Below are 11,712 nucleotides of genomic sequence, written 5' to 3'. Positions count from 1 at the left end.
GCATGATAATCCAATTTCCCAAAAATATTATATTTGTTAGGCGTGATAGAACAATCAGATTTAGTTAGTTTAATAGTTCATAAAAAGGGTAAGGAAAGCAGTTAAATCATCGAAAAGGGACACATTACGACGCACCCTTGAGAGGTGCGTCACGGTTCTCAGAAAACTAACCACTTTGACTTTGCTATTTCTCCTTTTTATTTAACGAATCTCAAATTATGGGACAGGATACGTTCTGTTCGATTTATGGATCGATTGCGACAGAACGCGTGAACAATTTCGCAGCGTGAGGCTTAGGCTAGGGGTTGGAGTCAATACTCAGAATATGAATTGTGTGTTGTGTTTTTCACGTCGAACTTAGGGGTCTATTTATAGGAAAAAGTGGCGTAGAAAGATAGTTTTTCAGGAATTTGAATACGAAACGGATTAGGAAAAGAATCCGTCCCAGGTATTTTCGGCGCCCAGCTCTGGGCGTCAAAGATTTCGGCGCCCAGGGCTGGGCGTTGAAAATAGGGTCTGGCAGAATTCTTTGTCAGATTGGACTCTAGAGTACGGAGTTCATTAAGAGACTTAATCCGAGTTATTTGGTGCGTATAAATTTACGACGGAATGCGTCTGGGCCCTTTACGAACTCTAGGTTCGTTATGAGTTTAATTAATACGTTAACTCTTTTATCGAACTGCGATAGGAATAGAATTCCTTTTACAATTTCTATCTCTTTTAGGATTTATGTTGGAGTGCAACACCTAATTGTGACAGGTTTCTATCTTTTTACTACTTTTAGCAACTACCCTTTACGGCAGTTACTATTTTTAGAAGGTTTCCATAAATAGCAGGTTTCGGGTGAAATGAAAAGGGGAATTGAGATTCGTTATTTTATAGGAGATGCGTTGTCAAGTGGAGATTCGTTTCTGGTCATGGCCTTTGCCTTAATGACCCTATGATGATCCATCATTTGCACTTGCATTGTTGTGGAGTAGATTAATATAGCAGGTTGGTAGATCAAGTACGATGGAAATCATGTGGCTTGGGATGATTGAGAGAGTTGCATGCTTTCGTTCTTTGAAACTATTTTATTTAATATTTTAATTACGTTTGAAATGTTTGAATTATTTATATTTTGGGTTTTGGGCCATTATGGTTCCAAATTGTAGGAGACCTCAATATTTCATAAATTATGGTTTTTAAAAGTTAGTTGACATTTAATTCCGCTGCGTAATTCTGGTAATAGCCTTAACCGTTATCACGGTGGCGGTAATGCTTTAGTAATTCCTTTATTTTAAGTTGGAAAATGATTTTATAAAAGCAATGAATTATTAGGGTGTTACAAATAAGTGGTGCATTTGAGCCCAAAGTGTCAAGTCCGAGTCAATAAGTGGCGCCAATGAGCCCACAAGGCTTAATAAGCCTATTAAAGTTTACAAAAAGAAAAAAAAAGAGTCAATAAGTGGTAAATACCACAAGTCCTTGAAAAAGTGGGTTAGTTTAGATGATTGAGTGGGAGCTTGAAGATTTATTAAGTAAAGTTTTCCCTAGTGATGATGAATGTCATTGCGGCTCAAGAATCGAGACTCTAGACCCATTACTCAAGTTCCTTAATCTTACAATCCAAGATTCTCTTAGCAAAGGTCAAGTTTGTGGAGTCAATGTGCATTTTAGGTGGTCGTGATCATATTTATCCATTTGAGAACAATTTTTGACTTTTGGATGCCTTAGTGAACCTAATTGATGATTCGATGCTTTGATTGTGATTCTCTTGCACCTTAGATTAGTCTATCCCCTAAATTCCTAATTCATGGATGCATCTTGATGATGGTTATGCTTTGAAAGCTTGTTTGAATCGACCATGTTTGGTGAACCATGCTTGATGAGATTACTTTGGACGAAATGTCTTATTTGTGCTTAATAAGAGTTATGGGTTTATCTTGTTGGAAACCTTTGCGAGATCTCACTCGCCCTCTAGAGCGATTTAGGGGTTTAAAGAGCTTATTGCATGTGCTTAAATGCAATTGTGATTCCTACGAAAGTGAGTTAGTGTACATTCTCGTCCTTGATTTTATTTATTTTCGTTTTGTTTGAATAAATCTCATTCTCTCCCCGTTTTTCATCTTGGTTTGCTTGAGGACAAGCAAAAGCTTAGCTTGGGGGAGTTTGATGAGTGACATTTATGTCACTCCTAGAGGTAGTTTTTAGTTACTTTTCTAGGTACTTTTCTTATATTTTAGTCTATTATTATCCCTTTTAGCATTTATTTCTTATTTTATTATTTTATAGTTTAACTAATATTTTTATCGATTTTTATTAATTTTTAGGACTTATTTTCGTAATTTATTTATTTTCTTTGTTTCGATAATTTTATAGAGTAATCATTTTAGTTTTCGTTATTTATTTTCTACTTTTCTCTATTTAGATATTAATTTTAATTTTAATATTATTATTATTATTATTATTATTATTTATTTATTTTATTTTATTTTATTTTTCTATTTATTGTCTCTCTCCTATTTTCCATTTTTATTTTGTGTAGGTGCATATTGTTCGGAAATCGGAATACAAGCTTAAAGGCCGGTCAAGAAAAGTCAACGGCTCAAAGAACAACACACTCCTATCCTACACCACCTTATTTCTCTATCCTACACCACACCTCACATCAACCTGTCCTTGCTGGCTGCCCTTCCTCGCCAGTCGCCAGCACTGCAGTTGTCTTCTCACCTCAAACCCACTACAATCACCACACTCTCCTTCCTCGCCCAATATCACAGCAACACACAACCAACTCAACAACAAGACCAAAATCAGTCAAAAACTGAAGCCAAGAAACAGAGAAAACAGAGCAAATATGTTTGGTCGAACACGAATTAAGTTCGACCGAACTCGGAATTTACAGAAGCTACTGAATTTGAAGTTCGCCCGAACCCACCGTGTGTTCGCCCAAACTAGAAATGGGTTCGCCCGAACCTCCATTAATGTTCGACCGAACTTTTGAGCGCGTTTGGTTGTACGAAATTAATGAAGCTCGACGGCTACGATTAATTGAAAATTGAGCAGCTTTGGTCCTTCATATTGAATTCCACGATGATGGCCGTTGATTTGTGATGGACGGACGGTGATGATCTTTGATGGTGGAAGATGATTGATGATGATGCGTGATGATGATTAAAGATGAACGGTGATGAAAGGGAGTGCAGCGAATTGGAGGAGGAAACGAAAAGGTGCAGCGAAGATCAGAGTAGCTGATTGAAGATGATTGCGTGATGGTATAGGATGAAAGAGGAGGAAGAAAAAGACGAAAAAAGGGACGAGGATGAAAGATGATTTGCGTGATGGTGGTCTGATGGTTTTCCTCTTTTTCATTCTTTATCTTTTTAACTCTTTTTCTCTTTTCCCTTTTCTTTTTTTTTCTTTCTTTTTCATTTTGTTTTCTTCCTTTTTCATTTTTCTTATTTCTTTTAATTAATTTCAGTTTTTGTTTAGATTTTCATTTTTTACTTTCTTTTCTCTTTTATTTTGTTTTTTTTAGGATGAGAGTATAAATAGTAATTTCAGAGACCAACTTTATTACCATGTAAATAATTAGTTTATTTCTCATTTCTCTTCCAAAAGGTCTTGCGTGCACAAGTTGTACAATAAATTTATTGTGCACCCATATAACTTTAATCCAGTTTTCTCTAACTTTTACTCAGTTTTCTCTAACTTTTATATTATTAAAATAAAAGTTATTAGACAAACATTTTAAAGTGTTAAATGATTAATTTTATATATTATTAGTGATTTTGAATAAATATTTTTTATTAAAATGAAATTTTTTATTACTAAAATGTAGATAACTTTTACATATACAAGGGTGACTTTTAAGCATTTTACGTCAACTTTAACTTCGGTGTACAATATTTATCGTACACCCCATGTAAATAAGAATTTGTGTTTCTCTTAGGGTTTAGGGTTTTAGTTAGTTTTTGGAGAGAGAAAGTGAGAGAAACAATGGGTTGAAGATGGATTTTGATGAATCAAAGATGGGAATTGATGATTTGGAGATTTCCACCATTTAATCAATGAGATTTTCTTTACTCCTCTCTCTTCATTTATTTCTTTAATTATTGTTTTATTTATTTATCGTTTTAATTAGTTTAATTGTTTTTGTTTAGTTTAATGATTCATGTTTAGATTAGTTGTTGTTATTGTTTAGTATCATGCTATTAGTTATTAAAGTCTTTAAATTTATTATTTTTATGTTGATTGAGTAGTGTTGTTGGTTAGGGTTTGGGTGAAAACCTAACAATGATCGATTTGGGTAAATTAGTTTGAATTTGGTGATGTTGCATGATTAAATTATTGTTTGTTTGAGCATACTCAAACTTTGTTGTATGCAAATTAGCTACTTGTGTATGACTTAGATTTTGGGGTAGTTGACTTTAGGAAAATCGAGGGATCGTGACCTAAGTTGACTATTGTTTGGTTTGTGCTTAACCGTGACCTAAGGGTAGTTGTGTGTAGGACGGGAGTTCGCATTTGACTATTCTAAGAATTGATCCAAGGCGGGAGTCATTTGGGGATCTATTTCTAACCAACGCATCATTCATACTTTGCTAATGCATCATCATTCTTAATTGTTTCTCGTATACTTGTTTCATTATTGGTGGTGTTTGATCTCATTCCTTGACCATGTTTGTCCTTTGGTAGTTAGTTTAGTTTTAGTTGGTTAGTTGACTTTTCCAACCCTATTCCGACCTAGCTTGTTGTTCGATTAGCATAAATTAGCGCACCTTAGTCCTTGTGGATTTCGACCCTTACTTGCCGCTTTACTTGTGTTTAGTGGTTAGGTTAGGTAATTTGTTTGATTAGGAGAGACTAGTAACGACCTAGTTTCTACCTCAATCAAAATGGCGGCGTTGCCGGGGACTTCGGTTTGCATTAGTTTGTGTTAGTTAGATGAGTCTAGATCTTTGTGCATAGTTATTTGTTTTGTTCGTTTTATTTTGAAAATTCCTTAAAACATGGCAACTATTCATATCCCTCAAAATGATGAATCGAGCACACTTGATGATTTCACGTCTCTCCACCATGAGCTTCTCCACAATGAATTTCTTAATGCTTTGCGATCCGAGTCGGTCATTTCTTTGTCCGAGTTTCGCATTTTTATAACTCATTTGGATTGTCAAGAAGATTTTAAAAGGGATTCGTTTATTAAGGAATTTGAGATTGCTTCCCAAACTTTTGCAAAAGGCATGGGAGATGTTTCTAGCCTTCTAAATGAATCCATTCGGGATGCTTCATGTAGAAGAGATGAATTTGAGGCTAATTTTCCACCTATGATGCATGACATTGAGCAATTGAGTATTGGGGATTATATTCCTACTCATTTCTCCTTGAATGAGTGCATCGATGATGGTGATGAAGAGCTTTTTGCTCCATTTTGTTTTCAAGTGCTCAAATCGATTCTAATTGAGGGCGAGAGTAAATTTGCCAACCAAAAATATTTTCTTGAGGAGAGTTTGCCTATTCCTTTTTCATTTCCTCATTTTGATTCTTCTTTTTCTTATTTTCTTGTTTTTTCTTTCGATCCTTCCTCTTTTAGGCATCCCTCTCCTTATTGGCATCGAGTTCTATCATACTCTATGCATGCATTGCGTCTTGTCATTGCGTATGATCTATCTAATGAAATGTGTGCTAGTGCATATGATAAACTCTTGAGATAATTGACTTGGTATTTACTAGAAAGGTCATGCTTAGGACCTTAAACAAGTCTTTCTCGGGAAGTAACTCGTGTTTTTATCGCTTTCATTTGAATTTTACTTATTTTTCTTTTCAATTTTTGATCTTGTTTTAGGTACTTAAGCGGAATAAACGTTCATTCTCTATAGCATATGGAAACAAAGCACGATTTTGGAGAAAGTTGACTACAAATGGAGAAATTGGATCATTTGCGGGTATTTACACCCACCTACTATCCGGTAGTATCTTTCCTCTCCCTCTTTTTATTACTCCATGGATTGATTGAGAATATGAATTGATGAGGCATGAGGTTGGATGGTTGAAAATGTTGATTTGGTTGCCTCCATTTCTCTTTCTCTAATGTGTTGTGATTTGCGGAACTATGTATATTGGGTGAATGCGTGTTTTCTTTCCCCCCCCCCCCCCCCCCCCTCCCTTCCCTTGAGTTTTTGTTTCAAGCATTGAGGACAATGCCGAATTCTAGCTTAGGGGGATAGCTTTTCGCTAGCTTGGGGGAGACTTCATTCTTTTTTGTTTCTTTCTTTTCACTTTTCTTTCTTTTTCTTTTTTATAAAACTCAAAATCCAAAAATATTTTCTTTATTTATTTCATTTTTTTTCCTTTCAAATTGTTGTTAAATAATCACAAAAAAAAAAAAAAATCGAAAAAGTTTTGAAAATCCAAAAAAGTCTCAAGTGATTGAATAAAAGCACTAAAAATGATTTGCTAGTCCAAAGGAAGAATCTTGATGATTTTTAATGTGGATTCCCTTGCTTGTCATTTGGATAATTAAGTAAAGGTATTTCCGTTGAATTTTTGCATGTATGAGTTAGGGCGATTAGGGATAGCTTAATCTTTGTTGCTTGAGTCTCTACTTGAAAAAGTTTTTGATAATTCTAAATGGCGAGCTTTGGTTTGAAAAGAGTTTGTTTTGTTCTCTTTTGGATGTTCTTCGCTACCTTAATTCCCTTTGGTGCACTTCATTCCCCCGAATAAGCTATGCTAAGATTTAATTGGATTGTAGAGCAAAAAGATTGTGATTTATGTTTTGAGTCCAATAATGTAATACCTCGTATTTTTATAATATTTATAAATATATTTTATTATATTCATAAAGCATTTTATGATTTATTATCGTTTAAATAATATTTAAACGCATTGCATTTAATGTATTTTAATTTAATTAGAATATTTATTATTTTAATTAATTACGAAACGAATTTAATTCTTGAGTCGGGAAATTAAATGAGTTGCAAATGATTTTTAAAGGCTTCGGGTTTTAAATGAAAAGTCCAATTCGTTTTATTAAACGAGCCCAATCAAAAGTATTTAATTCAAGTCCTAAGCTAGCCCAATTCATTTAATTCCTAAGCCCAACTCAAATATCCTAAGCCTAGCCCATCAAGGGATTAGGGAGCCTATAAATAGACCCCCCCATCATTAAATGAACCCCTAAAATTTCATAAAGCCCCTTTTTGATTTCTTGCACCTCACTCCTCTCCTCTCTTTGCTCGGCACACCGCACGCACGCACGCAGCCCCGTGCTCGTGCTGCTGCGCCCTTGTGCTGCTCGGCCTCACGCCCAGCGCCCACTCCCTCTGGCTCTCTCCTCGCGCACGCCAGCGCCCACTCCCTCTCTTCCTCTCTCCCTCGCGCACAGCGCGCCCCTGCTTCGCTCGCCTTCCCTCGCGCACAGCGCCCACACTCTCGCCTTCTCTCGCTCTCTCCTCGCGCACAGCGCGCGCCCCTGCTGCCCTCATCCCCTCGTCGCAGCGCGCGCCCCTGCTGCCCTCGTCCCCTCGCCGCAGCGCGCGCCCCTGTGCCTCGTCCCCTCGCTGCTGCGCGCACACACACGGTCGTGTGTGTGTGTTGTTCGTTCGTTGTTCAATTCTTTTCGCCCAATCACATTATATTCGTGGTTGTTCCGTGCTATAGGCCGGATTGGTATAATTCTCTTCTTCCTTACCTATTCTATTTAAATTCCGTATTTTAAATTATTATATTAATATTGTTTTGAGTAATTAAAATGCTGGGAACCGGTTATGAATACCGTGGTTTGAGGATTTGTGTGTTGTGATTCATTAGGTTTGTTTTAATTATTAATGAATTTTCAGATTTTTTTATTGAATAAAGCATTGATTTTTATGATAATAAACTAGTGTTATTGGGATTTTCAAGTTAGGGTTTTAACCTAGACCTAATGAGTCAATTGATTAGCATAATTAGGTGATGATTTAATTATGATAATCAATTATATTTTCAGATTTGAATAAAGGTTTAAAGTGTCGATTTTTATTGATGTTAAAGGCAGAAAAAGTATGTTTTCGTACTAGGGATTGATTTTGTAAATTGAGACGATTTTATTATTGAAAAACGATTGAATTCTAAAATCTAAAGGAGGTTTTAATTTTTATAAAGTTGCTGGAAATTTAATGAACATGGAAATAATTTAAGTTTCATTATTTTGATGATAGGAGGTGATTTCTAGTTGAGTGCTCGTTATTGCAAAGTGGCCCCTACGCTTAGGTATTCAAGGTACGTACAAGTCTAGGGCGACCACACCTTTTTGTCAATGACATTACATGATTGTTGATGATGTGAATTACATTATGTGGAATCATGTTTATTTTGGTGAACGAGCATGTGATTTGTGATGTTGGATTTATTGGATTAATTGTTGAACAAGCATTTTGAAATTATTATGAGTATAGACTTCATTGTCAATCATGTTGTTCAATATTTATGCATGTATGGTTTATTTCACATGCAAGGGATGGATTATTTATTTGTATGCTATTGTACGGGATGTCTAGCATACTTTGAGCCATTTATTTGTACCTCGTTGTACTATTTATTTTACCACATGTGAAGGGTTAGCTCACGTAAGCCACCGCACATGTAGGGTTCAGTTGGGAATATTATGTATGAAATGAATTAGGATTTGTCGTGCAAGGGCACAACCCTCATGTTAATGTGCATGATGTGGAGTCTCACTTTGGTGAGGAGGAACATGGTAGTAATATCACAAGTGTCTTGCTTGGTTGATCACAAGTCTTAAAGCATTAAAATGAGATTGTTTTGGTTGTTGTTTATTAATGGTATGTATGCATGTTGTCGAGTCTTGAGTTCGCCTTTAATAAAATATTAATAAACGTAAAGTGCAACCGGAACAAGCTTCAAAACTCTTGGAACGTATATACCTTGAGTATGAACAATGGGGGGAGTCTTGCCGGAAAGCTCGTACTCCTACTAATGATACAAGACGTTGTTTCATTTATATTATGCGCAGGAATTCCGTCGGTATGGCCCGACACTCGGTATGGCCCGATTTTATTATTATTATATTTTGTGTATGGTTGGCTCCCATCACCTTTTCCCTTTGTGGATTATTCTTTTGGCCCGTTCGAAGCTTATTCTAATTAAATTGTGAGTCAAGACTCGACTCGAGTCTTGTGTCTCATGATTGTTTGTTAAGTATTATATGCCTTTTGCATGTTGATTAGTACTTAGTGAGTGATGCATGTTTTAGTTTCATTTACTCTATGCTTGTAAGTACTCAGCTTTTGCTAACTACGTGCTTTGTGTGTTTCTGGTCATGGCCTTTGCCTTAATGACCCTATGATGATCCATCATTTGCACTTGCATTGTTGTGGAGTAGATTAATATAGCAGGTTGGTAGATCAAGTACGATGGAAATCATGTGGCTTGGGATGATTGAGAGAGTTGCATGCTTTCGTTCTTTGAAACTATTTTATTTAATATTTTAATTACGTTTGAAATGTTTGAATTATTTATATTTTGGGTTTTGGGCCATTATGGTTCCAAATTGTAGGAGGCCTCAATATTTCATAAATTATGGTTTTTAAAAGTTAGTTGACATTTAATTCCGCTGCGTAATTCTGGTAATAGCCTTAACCGTTATCACGGTGGCGGTAATGCTTAGTAATTCCTTTATTTTAAGTTGGAAAATGATTTTATAAAAGCAAGGAATTATTAGGGCGTCACAAATTTAAAGTGGTATTTGTAGAGCTCTAGTTTGAGAGTTGCTTTGCATTAATTAATAGTGCAAAGTGGTAAATCCTTAAACTACGATTGATGAACTTTAGGATTTTCGAAAATTATTTTCCTAAAGTCAAAACGTATTATTTTGAGTACTCAATATTTTAAAGGTCAAATATAAATTATTTTGGGTCGTTTGAAATGAGTTGAAAAGTTGGGTTATTATTTAATTTAATTAAAATTTCCGAAATATTTTTCTTATTTATTTATTTATTTCACTCGAAAATTTTGAACTAAATTCGAAAAAAAAAATCTTATAATTTTCGGATTTTCTTAAAATATCCGAATTATTTATTTTATTTAATTATTTATTTATTTATTTATTATTATTCGAATACTTTTTCCTCGAATTTATATTTTAATTTTTCGGATTTCTTTTTATTTTTTTTATCCGAAATTTATTTATTTATTTATTTAATCAATAATTCTTATTAATTTTTTATTTTAATTTAAATAATTTCAACAAAGTTAGGAGTTATTTCTTAATTAATTTCGAAAATTAATATTATTTTCAAGTGAGAAATGGGTAGACTAAGAAGGGCATATTAGTCTAAGAATGCATATTATGTGACAATGTGATTATTAAGTGCCATGTATATGTTCTAACCATGATTTATCTTGCTTGATGTGATTAATTGCATCATATTTCATGTTGAGCATATATTTGTGCATTGAAATTGTATGGCTCCACGAACTATTTATTGTATCCTTTTGGGGTTGGAATTTCTATGGAAACGCGTTAGTAAGACTTTTGAGTTGTGAATTTTCAGGAATTAAGGATGCTACCTTCTAAGTTCACCAGTCTAGGATACTTAGAGAAGATGGATAATGAGACTCCTCGCACGTATGTTCAAAAGATCGTGTTTGCTTGTGACTATTTGGCTTCGACCAAGAATATGCCCCACCTTAGGCACAAAGATATGATGGCTAGTATGATTATACATTGTTTACCCCATAAGAACCCTTACATAGACCTCAAGAATAGGTTCAGTGACATGCATTATGGTGATGGTACCCCTAATTGGTACAAGTATGGGACTAGTGATGGTAGGTGGAAGTATGATTCTGAGGTTCTTGCTACTATCCTAGAGGTTGCGGAAATTAGCTATGAGGATGGGAAGTATTCTGCGGGTCTAGGTATGGGCTATGGAGGAGTAGAAAGTGATGGTGAGGATGGCATGATCCATGATGAACAAGCTAGTGATGTTGAGGAGGATAGTGATGATGATGTGGTAGAGATTGAAAATCCTAACCCTATAGTTCCTGAACCAACCATTGAGATATCCAGTGGGTCTGAAGATGAGCTTGAAGAGAATAATGTGGTTGATAGTGAGCCACAGCAAAATGATGAGGCTATGGATGAAGACTCGGATCCGGAAGAAGACTTGGATGATCCTAATGATCAAGACTTTACTCTAGAGCAATACAAGGAAAGAAATGATCGTTGTGATACGTTAGTCTCTAGAGAAATGTAATCCTTAGTTTTATTTTTCGTTGATTAATAAAGTGGTAAAGCTACTATTTATGGTTTTAGTTTATTATAGTTGGAGAATAAATGTTATGGCATTAGTGGATGTAAGACTTATTCATTGGAGTTTTAATAAAAGAATAGAATTTCCTTTTTCGTTATCCTTTAAGTGTAATTCTCAATCCTAAGTCTTGTGGGTATCGCAAAGGGATTATTTGTTATTTCTTCAATGAAATTTTATGTGCAAGGTGGTTTAGTAGCAACCATCTAAATTTACTTGCATCGAATAGTGGGGTGAGAAGGCCCGAAAGTGGCGCAAACTCTTCCCCCTAGGTTGCGCTTAAATGTGTTCTTGTTGTGAGTAGGTTCGTTGTCGAACCAGTGCCTTAGTGATGTCATGTCCAACCAATATTAAAGTTGGCCTTTTTATTTATTCAGGAGAAGGGATATGGCTAGCCAAGAGATTTCTGAAG

General features: G+C 35.2%; 1 protein-coding gene across 1 annotated transcript; it reads left to right on the top strand.

The window, feature by feature from the left end:
- Window positions 1-6,155: 6,155 nt before the first annotated feature.
- LOC130459339 (uncharacterized) lies at window positions 6,156-11,345 on the top strand. Its single transcript, XM_056826657.1, has 2 exons — window positions 6,156-8,247; window positions 10,542-11,345. Exon 2 carries the CDS (start codon window positions 10,551-10,553, stop codon window positions 11,244-11,246), a length of 696 nt encoding a protein of 231 aa, XP_056682635.1. The 5' UTR covers window positions 6,156-8,247; window positions 10,542-10,550; the 3' UTR covers window positions 11,247-11,345.
- Window positions 11,346-11,712: the final 367 nt, after the last annotated feature.

This window comes from Spinacia oleracea, chromosome 4 (assembly GCF_020520425.1).
Source record: "Spinacia oleracea cultivar Varoflay chromosome 4, BTI_SOV_V1, whole genome shotgun sequence".
Lineage (NCBI taxonomy): Eukaryota > Viridiplantae > Streptophyta > Magnoliopsida > Caryophyllales > Amaranthaceae > Spinacia > Spinacia oleracea.
The sequence above is the reverse complement of the archived record's forward strand: the minus strand, read 5'-3'. Positions and strand labels throughout refer to the sequence as shown.

What these genes read in the sequence shown, in the direction of transcription:
- LOC130459339 (XM_056826657.1), top strand. Translation starts at nt 10,551, where the DNA reads ATGCTACCTTCTAAGTTCACCAGTCTAGGATACTTAGAGAAGATGGAT.